The sequence below is a fragment of the Pelobates fuscus genome, chromosome 1 (genome assembly GCF_036172605.1).
Source record: "Pelobates fuscus isolate aPelFus1 chromosome 1, aPelFus1.pri, whole genome shotgun sequence".
In the NCBI taxonomy this organism is placed as follows: Eukaryota; Metazoa; Chordata; class Amphibia; order Anura; family Pelobatidae; genus Pelobates; species Pelobates fuscus.
This window is the reverse complement of record NC_086317.1, coordinates 20,919,328-20,939,205: the sequence shown is the minus strand read 5'-3', so window position 1 is coordinate 20,939,205 and position 19,878 is coordinate 20,919,328. Positions and strand designations below refer to the sequence as shown.

The 19,878-nt window shown below is 45.7% G+C and overlaps 1 protein-coding gene across 2 annotated transcripts in view; it reads left to right on the top strand.

Annotated features, from left to right (window-relative positions):
- The first annotated feature begins 1,514 nt into the window (after positions 1 to 1,514).
- LOC134602028 (beta-1,4-galactosyltransferase 4-like) overlaps positions 1,515 to 19,878 on the top strand; it is a 35,306-nt gene continuing 16,942 nt past the window's right edge. For both annotated transcript variants that reach the window (XM_063446541.1, XM_063446533.1), the window contains exons 1-2: positions 1,515 to 1,601; positions 17,538 to 17,981. In XM_063446541.1, the coding sequence (XP_063302611.1) occupies positions 17,720 to 17,981 (262 nt within the window). In that variant the 5' untranslated portion in view covers positions 1,515 to 1,601; positions 17,538 to 17,719. The remainder of the gene's footprint in view (positions 1,602 to 17,537; positions 17,982 to 19,878) is intronic.

Here is a 19,878-nt window from a genome sequence, read left to right as displayed (position 1 = left end):
GTGTGTCAGTGAGCTGTTCTGTAGTGAGCTTGTGTTTCAGTGAGCTTGTCTGTAGTGAACATGTGTGTGTCAGTGAGCTGTTCTGTAGTAAGCTTGTGTGTGTATCAGTGAGCTTGTCTGTAGTGAGCTTGTGTGTGTGTTAGTGAGCTTATCTGTAGTGAGCTTGGGTGTGTCAGTGAGTTTGTCTGTAGTGAGCTTTTTTGTGTGTGTCACTGAGCTTGTTTTGTCATTGATAATCTCAGCCTAATTAATTAAAAACACCTTTTCATTCAATCAGAGGAGGCAGGTACCTAAACAAACACACACGGACAGGCACACACTCTCTGACTCAGACACACACTGACAGACACACACACACATTCCAACAGACACATACACACACTCATAAATTGCTACTTTCATTTTAAATGAAATCCACCCAGACTCCCTACCTTTAAGAGATCTGAGTGGATCTTTCCCTGACATTCATTGGGGCTCCTCTATAATCTCCCTGTAGCATGTCTCTGCTCCCCTGCTCGCTCTCTGTAGTGATGTCCAGTGACGGAGTGACTTCATGTCACTAAACTTCGCGCGAGGGAGCAGAGAGGAACTGCAGGAAGGTTACTGCCCCCTCGTGCACCACCTCCATGTTCCCCACGGCGGCCAGCTTTAATGTTTCCTGCGTGGCTTAGCAAAGGGCTGACAAATCTGACAAAGGTGTCAGGGCAAAATGTCTAGTTGCCATGGCTACCTGGCGCCAGGGATTTTTCGAGCCCTGTATTTATATAATATATGCACACACACATATATACATGTCTTTTAACTGCCCCCATACTTTTTTCCCAGGCCCCTCATGTGCCCCCCCTAAATACGAATCTTGGAGACATCACTGCAAATAATGAAACTGGAATTATCCAAGTTAACTGTGTTCTCAGTTCGACTATCTTGACCTTAGGTTTGAAATTCTAAACAGCTCTCACCTTTGTAAATAACCCTGTTTGTGTGGTTTGCAGGTTCTTAAAGTGTTAATCAGGTGTTCGTTTGGGTTTTTTTTTGGACAGGTCCTTTGGGAATGTTAACGATATTTGGTAAAATAGTTCAGCTTCCAGGCCTTCAACTGGGGTCAGCTGGCCCAAGGTTTGAATGTAATCTAAGTTCCTGAGATCCTGATCCCTGTGATATGGTATCGTAGGGAACCCAAGGTTTAACTTGAGGGTCTTAGCAGCTGTGGCAAGTGAAGACCACAGAGCTTCAAGCATGACCTGCGCCCAGACATTCTTCATGCCAAAGGCTCAGTGCCCATCATCCCAAGTTTCCCTGCCAGTCCTGTATAGTACCACGTCCTTTCATTCTGTTGCTTTCTTTATTTTCTTTGCGGCTGTCCTGCTTTGCTTCTGGTAAACAGACTGTGTTTATTTTCCTAATGTTTTCCTAATGCTTGCCCCTAGCTCTGGGACTCTCCACACCAACTGCAGATATGTGACAGGAGTGGCAGGGAACAGGGAGTGTCACATAACTGAAAGCACACAGTTGGACCTATGTCGTAAGGATACAATGTGCACCAAGGATAGACGGGAAAAAGTAAAATTTCTTATGGAATTAAACTGTTAAAAGAAGAACAGGTGAGTGACATCTGAAATGTAAATTAGTCATATGGTTCTACAGATGAGATATTCGTTTCTGGAGCTATCTGTCTGTCTGTATTTTATGTGTTAAATTTTATTACAATAATGAGGAATTCCAGGGATATATTTTGAAGAAGACCATAAGAATGATGTCTTTATGTAATGTGCTTACATAGCCTGAACTCTGCCTCATTTTATATTCCGAATCGATTCAAATACCTGCTGAATCCTTAACCACTTTCTCTCTCTCTGACGTGGGTTTTCTTAATTAAAACAAACAGATTTATGTTATAGAGTTTGTTGCATTTAAAATACAAAAGGAAAAAAAGCATAAATACATTTAAAAAAAAAATTAAAATAAGTTACGCATGCTATTATAGCCTGATTGTTAAGTTGAATATGAAACACTCGAGAATTCTGTTTCTCTATGAATACAGAGCCCTATGACACATATATTAAGTTTGATCTATACATTCCTGAGGACGAATAAAGTGTTGAAACATTGTGATTGCACAACTCTGTCCATTATTTGTGAGGTATATTTCTACATTTATATTTATTAGATGCTTCCTCCTTTATAATATATATATATATATATATATATATATATATATATATAAAGAAAAAATGCTCTTGCACTCACGCTTTAAATGTCCCTTGTGTGCCGGGTGCTAAGCCAAGGCTTTAAATATCCAAGAAATCCAAAGAGGTAGCAGCACTCACGGTCCAGATAAAAAATCCAAATTTTATTAAAGCATATTTAAAATGATCGACGTTTCAGTCCACTACACGGGACTTTCCTCAAGATCAACAGTTTTTTGTTTTTTTTTAATTCTTTATTTTTGTAGTGCTTAGAGTGACAGACATGCATATATCGCCACGACAGCAGATACAAGTCGATGGTATAACAAAGAATAGACAGTTTCATGGCGAACATTGACAGCACAATTTTTAAAATGAGTCAGGCTATATAAATATAAAAATATATAAATGTCTATAACATTAGTTTCAATCAGGCTGAAAGTTACAAAAAGGTAGGATAGACATTTTAGTTAACGTCAGGAGCTTATAAGGTTGAACAGCTTTAAACAGAATTTCACGGTAGAGGCATTCTAAGTTATGCTAATAAAACACGTTAATTCTATGTAGTGCGAGGAACAAGCTAAATAACCACTGTACACCAGTGAGCTGTGAGACCACTAGGCATACACACAATTAAAAGTGAGACATTTCTTATCATGGAATTACGTTGTGGTTGAAACTTGCGTAAGTGTAAGCTGGAGTAGGTATATGATTGTCATGGATATGTGCGATAAATGATAAGTGTTGAATGCGCTTCTGTGGCATTGTGTGGGAGAGGGATATAGCATAGACACAGCCACAAGCATAAATGTGTTAGAGTCCCTGGTATGCATAGCCAGTGTCCGTGAGCGTCTGGGCAGCGTTCGGTAGTGATCGTGGGGGAAGCCGTCCTCTTGCTGGATAGTCACCCCATTCCTTCAGGTGGGAACCGTATCTGCGGCATTGGGGGTTCGCGGTGGTAGGCAGTCAGCCAGGAGTTAACCGGTTGCGCCCTCCAGCTCCGGGCCTGTAGCATGGCCGGCATCCTGTGTCCACGGATTCGGGTTCCTCTGGGGGCCGGATCCTTCCCTGTCGGTGTAGGCCTGGAGGCCTGAATGTTGGTGTAGCGCCGCCTGTGGCGGGCCGGCCTCCGCCTGTGTGGTTGATGCGCCAGGGTTGGGCCCCTGGTGGCCTGCGGCCCAGATGGGCTAACGTGGTGAGGCGTAGGCTGCAGTATCATTGTTTTGCCCCAGGGTAGCACAGGCCCACTCCGGTCGACACCGCCACGTTGATCCCCTTCACTCCCGTTCTCCTGTTTCCGTTGCTGCTCCGCCACATGTCGGGCCTCAATTCGTGCCCAGAAGGTTCTGAACAGCTCGTTCAGGCGGGTGGTGAGTGAGTCGCTTGGTATGGGGTCGTATTTCGGCGGCATGTCTCCTCCGCATGGCTGTGCGTAGGCCATTTTAGTGTGGCGAGCTGCCTGCATACCTGGTGCGTGGTTTGTGCTGTAGTAAGCGTTGAAGGGCCACAGAGGTGCGCTGGTCGAGAGTGTGTGGACCGGGATAACCCCCACCGGTCCTGGGGGGGGGGAAGCAACCGTGTTCTGCGGGTGTTGCTTGTAATTGTGGGCTAGGAGAGCGGCCGCCTCTCCCTTGCCCTGCTTGGCATGTGCTCCAGGCCTCGGCTTGGTCATTCCGGCGGGTAAGTTTGGCGTCTAAGGGTGTCCCTCGGATCGCCAGTTGCCGTGGAGCAAAAAGCATGTGCGACTGTTCAGCTCCACAGTCAGGCCACGCCCCCTAGGATCAACAGTTTTTATATATATATATATTTTTGTATTTGCCCAACTTTTTTACATGTGTAACTCAAGGTCATCGTATGTGTATTTTTCTTAAAGTATTTACCGTATATACCAACAAAATCATGTTTTATAATTTTAGAATGCTTAGCTTCCTATGCCGATGTGGAAATTTGTACTCCAAGGAAGCTTATACCTGGCCTCTGATCCTCTAACTTACAGCACACAAACAATACACACTGCCCACAGTGTTCACAGACTGCATACAACATTCACACATTGCCCACTGGATTAATAGACTGCATAAGACATTCACACACTGCCCACAGCATTCATGGATTGCATACAGCATTCACACACTGCCCACAGCATTCATAGACTGCATACAGCATTCACACACTGCCCACAGCATTCATAGACTGCATACAGAATTCACACACTGCCCACAGCATTCACAGACTGCGTTTAACATTCACAGACTGCGTTTAACATTCACACACTGCCCATATCATTCACACACTGCATTCAACATTCACAGACTGCATATAACATTCACACACTGCCCACAGCATTTACAAACTGCATACAACATTCACACACTGCCCACAGCATTCACACACTGCATTCAACATTCACACACTGTCCACAACATTCACACACTGTCCACAACATTCACACACTGTCCACAACATTCACACACTGTCCACAACATTCACACACTGTCCACAACATTCACACACTGCCCACATCATTCACACACTACATTCAACATTCGCACACTGAACACAACATTCACACACTGCCCACACCATTCACACACTGCATTTAACATTCACACACTGCATTTAACATTCACACACTACCAAAAGCATTCACAGACTGTATACAACATTTACACAATGCCCACAGCATTCATATAGTGCATACAACATTCACACACTGCCCACAGCATTCATATACTGCATATAACATTCACACACTGCCACAGCATTCATAGACTGCATACAGCATTCACACACTGCCCACAGCATTCATAGACTGCATACAGCATTCACACATTACCCACAGCATTCACAGACTGCGTTCAACATTCACACACTGCCCACAACATTCACAGACTGCATTTAACATTCACACACTGCCAACAGCATTCACAGACTGTATACAACATTCACACACTGCCCACATCATTAATTGACTGCATACAACATTTACACAGTGCCCACAGCATTCATAGATTGCATCCGACATTCACACACTGCCCACAGCATTTACAGACTGCATACAAAATTCACACACTGACAACAGCATTCACAGACTGCATACAACATTCACACACTGCCCACCGCATTCATAGACTGAATACAGCATTCATTGACTGTATACAACATTCACACACTGCCGACAGTGTGTGACTGCATATAACATTCACACACTGCCCACAGCATTACCACACTGCCCACAGCATTCATTGACTGCATACAGCATTCACACACTGCCCACAGCATTTACAAACTGCATACAACATTCACACACTACCCACAGCATTCACAGACTGCGTTCAACATTCACACACTGCCCACATCATTCACACACTGCATTCAACATTCACACTCTGCATTTAACATTCACACACTGCCCACATAATTCACATACTGCATATAACATTCACACACTACCCACAGCATTTACAAACTGCATATAACATTCACACACTGACCACAGCATTTACAAACTGCATACAACATTCACACACTAAAGACAGCATTCACAGACTGCGTTCAACATTCACACACTGCATTCAACATTCACACACTGTCCACAACATTCAAACACTGCCCACATCATTCACACACTGCATTCAACATGCACACACTGCCCACAACATTCCCAGACTGCATTTAACATTCACACACTGCCAATAGCATTCACAGACTGTATACAACATTTACATGATGCCCACAGCATTCATAGACTGCATACAACATTCACAGACTGCATACAACATTTACGCACTTCCCACAGCATTCACAGACTGCATACAACATTAACACACTGCCCACAGCATTCACAGACTGCATACAGCATTCACACACTGCCCACAGCATTCACAGACTGCATTCAACATTCACACACTGCCCACAGCATTTACAAACTGCATACAACATTCACACTGCCCATAGCATTCATGGACTGCATACAATATTCACACACTGCCCACAGCATTCATAGACTGCATACAGCATTTGCACACTGCCCACATCATTTACAGACTGCATACAACATTCACACACCGCCCACAGCATTCACAGACTGCATACAATATTCACACACTGCCCACAGCATTCATAGACTGAATACAGCATTCATTGACTGTATAAAACATTCACACACTGCCCACAGTGTGTGACTGCATATACCATTCACACACTGCCCACAGCATTCATAGACTGCATACAGCATTACCACACTGCCCACAGCATTCATTTACTGCATACAGCATTCACACTCTGCCCACAGCATTTATAAACTGCATACAACATCCACACACTACCCACAGCATTCACAGACTGCGTTCAACATTCACACACTGCCCACATCATTCACACACTGCATTTAACATTCACACACTGCCCACAACATTCACAGACTGCATTTAACATTCACACACTGCCAACAGCATTCACAGACTGTATACAACATTTACATGATGCCCACAGCATTCATAGACGGCATACAACATTCACAGACTGCATACAAAATTCACACACTGCCCACAGCATTCACAGACTGCATACAACATTCACAAACTGCCCACAGCATTCACAGACTGCATACAACATTCACACACTGCCCACAGCATTTACAAACTGTATACAGCATTCATTGACTGCATACAACATTCACACTGCCCATAGCATTCATGGACTGCTTACAACATTCACACACTGCCCACAGCATTCATAGACTGCATACAGCATTCATAGACTGCATACAGCATTCACACACTGCCCACAGCATTTACAAACTGCATACAACATTCACACACTACCCACAGCATTCACAGACTGCGTTTAACATTCACACACTGCCCACATCATTCACACACTGCATTCAACATTCACACTCTGCATTTAACATTCACATACTGCCAACAGCATTCACAGACTATATACAACATTTACATGATGCCCACAGCATTCATAGACTGCATACAACATTCACACACTGCCCACATCATTCACAGACTGCATATAACATTCACACACTACCCACAGCATCTACAAACTGCATATGACATTCACACACTGACCACAGCATTTACAAACTGCATACAGCATTCACACACTAAAGACAGCATTCAAAGACTGTGTTCAACATTCACACACTGCATTCAACATTCACACACTGTCCACAACATTCACACACTGTCCACATCATTGACACACTGCATTCGGCATTCACACACTGCCCACAACATTCCCACACTGCATTTAACATTCACACACTGCATTTAACATTCACACACTACCAACAGCATTCACAGACTGCATACAATATTCACACACTGCCCACAGCATTCATATAATGCATCCAACTTTCACACACTGCCCACAACATTCATTGACTGCATACAACATTCACACACTGCTCACAGCATTCATAGACTGCATACAACATTTACACACTGCCCACAGCATTTACAAACTGTATACAACATCCACACATTACCCACAGCATTCACACACTGTCCACAACATTCACACACTGTCCACATCATTCACACACTGCATTCAACATTCACACACTGCTCACAACATTCACACATTGCATTTAACATTCACACACTGCTAACAGCATTCACAGACTGTATACAACATTTAGATGATGCCCACAGCATTCATAGACCGCATACAACATTCACACACTGGCACAGCATTCATTGACTGCATACAACATTCACACACTGCCCACAGCATTCGTAGATTGCATCCAACTTTCACACACTGCCCACAGCATTCATAGATTGCATCCGACATTCACACACTGCCCACGGCATTCATAGACTGCATACAGCATTCACACACTGCCCACAGCATTTACAGACTGCATACAGCATTCACACACTGCCCACAGCATTCATTGACTGCATACAACATTCACACACTGCCCACAGCATTTATAGACTGCATACAGCATTCACACACTGCCCACAGCATTCATTGACTGCATACAACATTCACACACTGCCCACAGCATTTATAGACTGCATACAGCATTCACAGACTGCATACAACATTCACACACTGCCCACAGCATTTACAAACTGCATACAGCATTCATTGACTGCATACAACATTCACACTGCCCATAGCATTCATGGACTGCTTAAAACATTCACACACTGCCCACAGCATTCATAGACTGCATACAACATTCACACACTGCCCACAGCATTTACAAACTGCATACAACATTCACACACTAAAGACAGCATTCAAAGACTGTGTTCAACATTCACACACTGCATTCAACATTCACACACTGTCCACAACATTCACACACTGTCCACATCATTCACACACTGCATTCGACATTCACACACTGCCCACAACATTCACACACTGCATTTAACATTCACACACTGCATTTAACATTCACACACTACCAACAGCATTCACAGACTGTATACAACATTCACACACTGCCCACAGCATTCAAAGACTGCATACAACATTCACACACTGCCCACAGCATTCATATAATGCAAACAGCATTCACACACTGCCCACAGCATTCGTAGATTGCATCCAACTTTCACACACTGCCCACAGCATTCATAGATTGCATCCGACATTCACACACTGCCCACGGCATTCATAGACTGCATACAGCATTCGCACACTGCCCATAGCATTTACAGACTGCATAGAGCATTCACACACTGCCCACAACATTCATTGACTGCATACAACATTCACACACTGCCCACAGCATTCATAGACTGCATACAGCATTCACACACTGCCCACAGCATTCACAGACTGCATACAACATTCACACACTGCCCACAGCATTTACAAACTGCATACAGCATTCATTGACTGCATACAACATTCACACTGCCCATAGCATTCATGGACTGCTTACAACATTCACACACTGCCCACAGCATTCATAGACTGCATACAATATTCACACACTGCCCACAGCATTTACAAACTGCATACAGCATTCATTGACTGCATACAACATTCACACTGCCCACAGCATTCATTGACTGCATACAGCATTCACACACTGCCCACAGCATTTACAAACTGCCTACAACATTCACACACTACCCACAGCATTCACAGACTGCATTCAACATTCACACACTGCCCACAACATTCACAGACTGCATACAACATTCACACACTAAAGACAGCATTCACAGACTGTGTTCAACATTCACACACTGCATTCAACATTCACACACTGTCCACAACATTCACACACTGCCCACATCATTCACACACTGCATTTAACATGCACACACTGCCCACAACATTCACAGACTGCATTTAACATTCACACACTGCCAACAGCATTCACAGACTGTATACAACATTTACACGATGTCCACAGTATTCATAGACTGTATTCAACATTCACACACTGCCCACAGCATTTATAGAATTAATGGATCGATTTATTTGGGCGTGAATTAAAAGGAATTTGTTTCTTTCTTACCAGTTGCAAAGAATTTGTGAACAAATCAAAAGTACACCTCCCAATGATCCAAGATCTAATAGGACACTCCCAATCTTTAACGTGCATCTCAGGGTCCCAGGGTGCAGTCACCAAGAGTTACAAGTTAACTGCATCATATATATGCTGTGATAAGCCAGGTGTTCTGAGTGCACTGTATTGAATAATATATCATAAGTATTTTTTACAATATTCTTCTTATACAGTAATTTTTTTTTTCTAAATTGCATTTAATCCAGTCAATCAGTGTGAGAAAGCCCGAGTGTTTAATTGTATTGTCTGTTTGCACAAAAGTAAATGTTTGTGGCAGGCCTGGACATCGGGCAAATTTACAAATGCCCATGGGCAGCGATGGCCATGATGAACCAAGGTCGACAGGGAAGAAGAGAGGGCTGGCACTATCCAAGCTTTGGCCCTACTGTGTGCCTGGTGGGGGATCAAAGATCTCTTTCACTGGCCTTCTAGGAGAGAGGAAGCTCTGGAGCTCAAGCCTGCAGGCTAGAGTTCACTAACCAACGGACCACCAGGGCTTGCTAGCAATGTCCCACCTCTCTGAGCAAAGGTAAGAAGGGAGGGGGGAGATAAAGGACATTTTTTTAATTAAAAAAACCCCCAAACATATACAAATATATATGCCTTAATCTGCCCCCCACACAATACCTGGAAACCCTACACACACACACACACACACACACACACTGCACCCCTTACACACACACACTGCCCCCACCCCCACACACATTGCAGCCCACACACACACACACACATTGCACCCCTCACACACACACACACACACTGCACCCCTCACACACACATTGCACCCCTCCAGACATTACATTCCAGACACACACTACATCGCTTATACACACTCTAGATCCCCTACACAACTCTGGATTATCTACACATACACTAGATCCCACATATCCCACTTATGGAGACACCAGTGACAAGTCACAAGCAAACACAGCACAAGCATGTAAAAAATCAACTTGCGCTGCGCAGAACAAATACAGGGCCTTTTTCTAATGTGAGAGCACTTCAGTATGGCTCTGTACATGGGCTGACCTGGGAGAGCATTGAACTAACATGCTCACATTGAGAGGGGGCGCCGGGCTTGTCATTGGTGATGACAAAGAAACCCTTTCAATGCGCCACTGTAATTTAATGCCCAGGCCAAATAGTTTTCCCCAGTCTAGCCCTGGTTTGAAGTAACGCTTAACTTACTGCAATACCTTGAAATAAAGCTCAAATCCAGTTCCTCCTGGGCGGCATGCACCTCTCACTGTAGCTCAGACAGTGCAGTTATAATGTAGGTAAATAAAACATTATGTGCAAACAGATGGTGTGTGCAACAAATGTGCTACAATTATTGAAGGACATACATAGATAGGTGAATGTTTCGGTTACCCCCTTTGTCGATGCATCATGTCCTAGGAGCACGTAGCACTCCTTTACTTACTTTATGATCTGTTTGCATTGTAGGTAAGGAAGCGTTTTATGATCACTCTCGACATATCATCCTACATTGCTCAACCCACACTGTGCCGTCTCGATCACACCTCAATGCTCTGCTGTTTTATTACTCAGACGTGCTGAATATAGACATTGAAATGAATTCTGCATTTACATGACAGGTGCATAGTCGCCATATGGGCAGTCGGAATCAGGACAAAACCCCCACATATCTAACCCAATAAAAACACGGACACTAATTTATAACCAGGCCCAACTGAAAAGCCTTGGCAAACTGAAAGCAAGATAGGGAAGAACCATCCGCATGCACCAGCAACGACCCCCCAACTGTGGGCCTCCTAACCATATACAGCGACACCGTGGTCACTGGGCAAAATGCTGAGTCCGGCAGGGCACCCAGCGTCACGTCATTTCCCACGCCCCTGACATTGGTCTTGGACCGGGCCAAGTGAGGCACAAGTCTCCCCTCCTGCACGCGCACCTCGGACACCTGAATATCCCCACCGGCAACCCGATTAGAGCTTACCAGTTTCCCGATCCGAAACGCGCCAAAGAAGGCCAAGAGAAACGCTGCGCTAAACAGGAGCCCTTGAAACTCGTCAAAACATACCTCGGGCAACACTCGAATGAGACCTCTTAACACCCTCATGGACACCGGCCTCCGAGCATCAGGAATCCTGCATCCCCTCCGATACCCCTTAAGCGCCTGGCGAATCATAAAAGTATTCATAAGATCTTCCAACCAGTGTAACTTAAACCAAAACGCCAGCGCCGCCATATTCCTATCTACCACTGCCGGGGATGCGCTCCCCGCTAAACAACCTGAATGTAAACCAAAACCAAAGCAAGGCGTCGAGTCGTGACTCCCCCACAAGTGCCCGATCCAACCCAGCCCACAAGCTTTCCCACGCTACCCAGACCACGCCCGAATCCCCACCCTCCCCCACCCCCCGTCCTCACTAAAGGAACCGTCCACCCCCTGCCCAACCAGACCGCATGCTAGGTGTCACCTGTCCCCCACCCCAGGGCCGGACTGGGAATTAAAAGCAGCCCTGGAAAAAAAATATTTACCAGCCCCATAATGCGTCGCGCCAGCATAGTGTGCAGATACAGAGTTAGAAAAGATAACTTAAAATTAAAATTATTACTCCAACGTGAAAAAAAGCACATATATGCTTAAAAAAAAAGAGTGCAGATTTATTTTAAGCAGACGTGCCTTTGCATATAACCAATGTTTCAGTCCAACTACCATGACATATTAAGGAAAGCTTGGTAATGGGACTGAAATGGTGAATGTATGTAGGGCACAACTGTAAAAAATGATGTTATCTTGTTTATTTTGAGGTCCTGTGGGTGCACTCTTCACTTTAAATATGTTATTGTGCTGGATTATGCACCTAGCAACAAGACTGGGCCAATATCTGCTTATTACATATTGTACATATCAATTACATTTCTTAGTGTATTATTCAAATATAAATGTACATTAATATATGTGTAAATATATTAGGCATAATTATATATATATATATATATATATATATATATATATATAATATAAATCAGTGGCGGATCCAGAGTCTGATCTCAGGAGGGGCACCTATAGATTATTTAAAGAAATAATCCATGCACAATAACCACTACTGCTCTGTGTAGTGGGTATGGTGCCAGGACCCGCTCCCAGAGTAAGTAGTCAAACCGTTTAAGTACAGTTTGACAACTTACCTGGGGTCTGCTGGGATATGGGGCTGTAGTAGGGTATAGGAGCAGTGGTGCAATGTGTGAGGGGTGCAATGTGTGTGAAAGGTTCAGTGTGTAGGGTGCGTGGGGAAATGTGTGTATGGGTGGCTGTGTGTGTAGGGGAATGTGTGTGTGTGTATGGTGTGTGTGGGCAGTGTTTGTATGGGGCTAGAGTTCACTCTCACCACTTGGACCCCCAGGAATCCCTGGTGGTCGCAGTGGTGAGAGTGAACTCTAGCCCATAGCTCCAGGGCTAGAGTTTCCCTGTGGCACTCCCCCTCCCCCCGTCTCTCTCTATTTACGCCTCTTTCTCCCCTTGTGTCTCACTCTCCCCCCTCTGTCTCTTTCTCCCTCCTTTCCCTGTGGCACTCTCCCAACCCCTCTGTCTCTCTCTATTCACCCCTCTTTCTCCCCTTGTGTATCACTCTCCCCCCTCTGTCTCTTTATCCCCCCTTTCCCTGTGGCACTCTCCCTCCCCCTCTGTCTCTCTCTATTCGCCCCTCTTTCTCCCCTTGTGTCTCACTCTCCCCCCTCTGTCTCTTTATCCCTCCTTTCCCTGTGGCACTCTCCCTCCCCCTCTGTCTCTCTCTATTCGCCCCTCTCTCCCCCCTTGTGTCTCACTCTCCCCCCTCTCCCTGTGGCACTCTTCCCCGCTCTGTCTCTCTTTTCACCCCCCCACTGTCTCTCTCTCTCTATTCACCCCCCTCTGTCTCTCTCTCTATTCACCCCCTCTGTCTCTCTCTCTATTCACCCCCCTCTGTCACTCTCTCTATTCACCCCCCTCTGTCACTCTCTCTATTCACCCCCCCCCCGTCTCTCTTTTCACCCCCCCCCCCTGTCTCTCTCTCTTTTCACCCCCCCCCCGTCTCTCTCTCTTTTCACCCCCCCCCCCCTGGTCTCTCTTTTCACCCCCCCCCCCCCTGGTCTCTCTTTTCACCCCCCCCCCCCCCTGGTCTCTCTTTTCACCCCCCCCCCCCCTGGTCTCTCTTTTCACCCCCCCCCCCCCTGTCTCTCTTTTCACCCCCCCCCCCCCTGGTCTCTCTTTTCACCCCCCCCCCCCCTGGTCTCTCTTTTCACCCCCCCCCCCCCCTGGTCTCTCTTTTCACCCCCCCCCCCCTGTCTCTCTTTTCACCCCCCCCCCCCCGTCTCTCTTTTCACCCCCCCCCCCTGTCTCTCTTTTCACCCCCCCCCCTCTGTCTCTTTTCACCCCCCCCTCTGTCTCTCTTTTCACACCCCCACTTCCATCCCCCCACCCACCTGAGAGGAGTCAGGGGGCCGGCCGCATTGCACGCTGCAGCCTCGCCGGTCCGGCAGCACTGTTAATGCTGAGGGCTGAAGGGGGAGGGAGCATATCTCTACCATGCTCCCTCGCGGTTCCCACAATCCCCAGCACGGATGCTGCTGGGGATTGTGGGAACCGCGAGGGAGCATGGTAGAGAGACATGCTCCTCCCTCAGCATTAGGTGTGCCGCCGGACCGGCGAGGCTGCAGCGTGCAATGCGGCCGCCTGCCGGCCGGCCCCTCAAAGTGTGTGCCACCGGACCGGCCACCCGGTGGCACATATATTGCCAGAGCAGCCCCCAGGTGCCGCGGCCCACCGGGAAATTTCCCGGTATCCCGGTGGGCCAGTCCGGCCCTGCCCCACCCCCACCATCTACATCAGTCTGCAGCCCCACCTCTGCACCCCCCGATCCCATCCCGACCGCTGCCCTCCACCCCTGATCCCATCCCAACCCAGCTGCCCTTCACCCCAACCTCAGATCCCATTGAGTCCTGTCCTAATGCCTGAAAGACCCAGGCACACTGCCAGTGTCCTGGGCCGCCGGCCATCAGAAGGAGACGAACCTAGGCTCCGGCGGTGCCTTAACCATGCAGCCACCATGCCTGCATCCAGGCCCGCAGCCGCTCCAGCCATCTCGTCACCGGCCAGTCCCACTTCACAGTAGACGGCTGATCGCCGCCATCCTGCTCCTCCGCCGCCGCCAACACCGATCCCTGCCGTGCCCAGATCCACTTAGCTCCACTTTTCCTCGCCGCCATCCTGATCCCCTCCAGCATCTTCTCCACCTCATCCATCCTGCAAATAAGAGAAAGAAAAAAACTACCAGGCCAAATGAGTGAACACACAAACTCAGCCAGGCAGGCAAGTTAAAAGTAGTTTTTCTACTAGATGGCTGCCTATTTATTTAGCCCAACTCCTAGCCCCAAAACCCACCAATCCCTACATGCTTACTCCTATGCCCACCTCCTAGCCCTGTCAAGGCCCCTTTCCACTAAGCTGCGCTTTTGCTACATGGGGCTACATTATTTTCTATTAAAAAAAAAAGAAAAACTTTTTTTAGTTTTTTTATTTGCACCTTCTGCTTTTTTTGGTTTTGTTATTATGACCCCCTCCCCCTTTACTGTGCATGAATTGTATAGACGGGGCACACATTTTATTGCTTAATAAACATTATCATGTCCAATACATAAATAGAGCCCAGAATTATTGGAGTAAATATATTTACTCTGTGATATTGTAAAGAAAGCAGTGTTGGATCGGATAAAACCTTAAAAGGACATTCTCAGCACCATAACCACCTTGTATCATTGATGTGGTTATGGTTAGTGGAGTCCTCTGAGGTTGTTCCATTGTTCAGTTTTAAACCATTTTTAATTAGCTTGATGCTAGCCTGCCCTCTCTCTGCTGATCATGATAATGACTTTGCATTATCCCGAACAACAATAGTTAGCAGTGTTAGCCGGAGAATGTCAGAGTCAGCCAAGTACTCTCAGCCAATCATTGCGTAAATTAGCCTGGTGATAGAAACAGAACCTTTTCCTGAGCTCCACCCAGTGCCAAAAGTCATGCTCTCCAAAGGAAAAAGTCGTCCTTGGTTTTTCTTGTGTATCAAATAAAAACAAAGGCAATTAGAATATAACAAGACTAGAAAACGTAGAAATAAATGGACAAAAAAAAAAAAAAGGATTCGTTAAAAAACCCTGCAAAATGACAATGTCACGTTATGTTTATTGCGGTCTATGTTTATTCTGGTGCTGCAGCACTGGAAGGGTTAAGTCAGAGCTTGGCAGGTCGTCCATACACAGACTGGATTCGGCAGCTATCTACGCTAGTTTATTTGTTATATATTTATTGTGCCGTAAAAGTTGAATCAACCGTTAATGTACTGAATGCCAGAAGGCTGATTAAAAACACTGTATTGGTTTTTCTTATTGCACGTGAAGGGTTAACCCCGCAGCTCCTGTCCTGTGCAAGACCTTTCTCGCTTAAACCATAGGAAGTAATTTAACATTAACCTTTACATTTATTGCACGCACCCCCGTTACTGTAACAGACTCATGTCCAGCAAGTATCGCAGCAAAATTAACATTCTCTGTGTCCACCCAAGGAAAGTCATTTTTACATTTCTTTATAACACAAGATTATTTGTTATTCAAACGCTGAACTTATTTATTTTTTTTACTTATTTTTGAAAATTCTTTATTTAAGCGACAGGAGATAACGTACCTAGAAGCAATACAACATATCTGGTAAAAGGCCAGTTCTAATCTGTCGGATTTTTGAATAACAAGTAGGGGTAAAGCACGGATTTTCCACAAAACGTATTGTAAGGTCCGTATTGAACTTTGTTTTCTCTTCTTTTTCTGTAAACTTAGAAGGTTAATGTACACATTTTATGATCCTTTAGCTTCAATAAAATAGTGATCTTACCTAACACCATAACACGTAAAGCAATACGGCGCTGGGACAACCAGTGCAACACCTATTAAATGGGAATCTTGTATATTTTATGTTAAAAAAAACAGCAAGCTTGCCTTAGACATTTGCAGTTGGATGCCTTTAAATGGACACTATAGTCACCAGAACAACTACAGCTTATTGAATTTGTTCTGGTGAGTAGAATTATTACCTTCGGGCTTTTTGCTGTAAACACTGTCTTTTCAGAGAAAATGCAGTCTTTACATTACAGCCTAATGATAACTTCACTGGCCACTCCTCAGATGGCTGCTAGAGATCCTTCCTGGGTCACGGCAGCCTAAAATGCATCCAAACATTCAGTGTCTCCTCCTTCTGCATGCAGACACTGAACTTTCCTCATAGAGATGCATTGATTCAATTAATCTCTATGAGGAGATGCTGATTGGCCAGGGCTGTGTTTGAATCATGCTGGCTCTGCCCCTGATCTGCCTCTTTGTCAGTATCAGCCAATACTATGGGGAAGCATTGTGATTGGATCGGGCTACCACTTCTGCTGATGTCAGCAGGCAGTGGGAAGGTATAAAGGAAACAGGGACAAAGTAATCAGCTTCAGACTTGAATACAAGTAAGATTTTAATATATTTAGGGAGGCATGAGTGGACCAGGGTGGCTAGATGGTGGTTTTAACCCTATAGGGTCAGGAATACATGTTTGTGTTCGTTACCTTATAGTGCTCCTTTAAGGATAAACCTGTTCAGATTGTTCAATAGTGGTAATTTATTAAAATGAAAAACCTTTTGCTTAATTCACCTGCTCTCACTTTTAATTCATTTTGACCTATACATATCCATACATATTCCCTATACTTTTAATCACTGTTTAATTGTATATATTTGGCTTTATTTTGCAGGTTAGCAGTACTAGACGACTAAGAATGAATCCACGAGATTGACGGGTAACCATTGGATGTCATCTTTCGAGATAGGAAGACTGTCATGACTATTCCTTCTCTATAATCTCTTTATCTTCCATTACTGGGACTTTTGAAGCAGCTCTGCCCAGAATTAAACATTGTTAACAAAACGATCTAAAATGAGGCTCCGTATACCCCGTATCTGCCCAGTCAAGAAGAAAATGTGTTTTGTTCTTGTGACATTCATGATATTTCCTGTTGTATTGGCCATCGTTCACTTTGTTAAAGACACGAACATCACTCCCAAGTATAAGAGCTCGCTGGTAGCTTTTCTGGCGGACATCTCAGATGAGGGGCTTGATAAAGACGTATCATCCAAGTCTGCTACACAAGGGACAAACCAAAATCTAAACCTCTGTCCCATGCTATCTCCTAATCTGAGTGAGTATACTACTGTTTATCTGTTTATTGATGAATTTACTGTTTGCGAATATACTCAACCGATATTCTAAGCTGCATAGATATTCAATTTCATTTAAGGTAATTTCAGTGGCGGAACTACCGCGGTCACAGGAGTGACCGGGCCCGTCACTCCAGGGTCGACCGGGTGCCCGCCGCTATGTATTGCTGCCCCGGTCGCGCGGAAGATCCACCAGAGCCGCACGTTAAAAAGCCAATCAGGTGGCCCATGCTGTTAGGGCCACCCTATGGCAATGAATATCCAGAGGACCCAGTCTGCGCTGTGGGACTTTAACAGCGCGACCGGGACCCCTGTGATTATATCAGAGCGCAGGAAGGAAGTGACTGCCCCTTTCACTTCCTACCAGCATCCACCTGGAGCCGCGCAGGAGGTAGTCAGAGTGGGAACTCTGACTCCCATCAGGCTAAGCCACCACTGGACCCCAGGGAAGTCACCCTCCTGCATCTAAAAGGTAGGAAACAGGAGGGTGACAAACATTTTGCATGTATGTGTGTCTGTATGTAAGTGTGTGTGTTAGTGTATGTGTGTCTGTATGTAAGTGTGTGGGTGTGTGTCGGTCTGTCTGTATGTGAGTCTGTGTCTCTGTGTATGTGTCTGTATGTATGTGTGAGTGTCTGTGTGTAATAGTCTGTATGTATGTGTGTGTGTCTGTGTATATGTGTCTGTGTGTGTCTGTATGTATGTGTCTCAGTGTGTATATGTGTGTGTGTCTGTATGTATGTATGTGTGTGTGTCTGTATGTATCTCTGTATGTATGTGTTTGTATGTATGTGTGTGTCTACATGTCTGTGTGTATCTATGTGTGTGTGTCTGCATGTGTGGGGGGGCAAGGACCTGTGGGGGGTCGGGGACATATGGGGTGGGGGTAGACGTATGGGGGGTGCCAGGGCAATTTTTACATTGGGGCCCCATGGTATCTAGTTATGCCTCTGGTCATTGTATTGATTTTATATGAAAACTTTAAGCACCATAACCACTACAACCATTACAACACAGGCGCCAGGTCACTTGGCACTTACCTGGCCAGGCCAGCAATGGAGGGCTTCACTCAGTGGAGCCCACTGTCAGGGTACCTGAGGCCTCTACCTCTAAGGGAGGTAGAGACTTGGTGGTTTGCCCGTCCAGGCGAGCTGTTTCCTTCGTTCCTCGCGGTTCATCCAGTCACTTAAACACCGGCCGCGAGGAATCCACGTCCTTTTCTAGCGGGACGCTCAATACGTGACGTCATGACGCTATCACGAGCGACCTGTCACTCAAGTGTCCAATATCCAATCGGTACTTGTCAGAGGCGTGATTACCATCCAGAGCCAGGGTATTTAAGCTTACTTCTCACTTCAGCTCATTGCCCTGTCGTGGTTCTAGCTTGTCTAGTCACTCAGTGCTCTGGTATTCTAGTTTGCTCTATTTGGTTTTGACTCGGCTTGTTGTACTACCCTGCTTCTCTGTTATCCCTTGACCCGGCTTGTCTCTCGCTTATCTGTCTTCTCGTTCCCTCGACCTCGGCTTGTCTCTGACTATTCTCTATTACTCTCGGTACGTTAGTCCGGCCATTCTAAGGCCCGGTATACGTACCTTTCCTCTCTTTGTACTCTGCGTGTTGGATCCCTGTCCCGATCCTGACATTACGACAGGGCCAATGGATCCTGCAGGTACAAACAGTCAGCTTGGTTCTTCGGATCCCAGGTTTGACGCCATGGAGCACAGGATGGATCAGATGGCTTTGGCACTACAGGCACTTTTGTCTCGTACTAGTAATCCACCTGAGGAGACACGTACTCCTTCTATCTCTCCTGCAGTCTCAGGTCTAGAGGTAGCCACTGTAGGTGCTTCTTCCCGTATTACCCCACCAGTACGTTA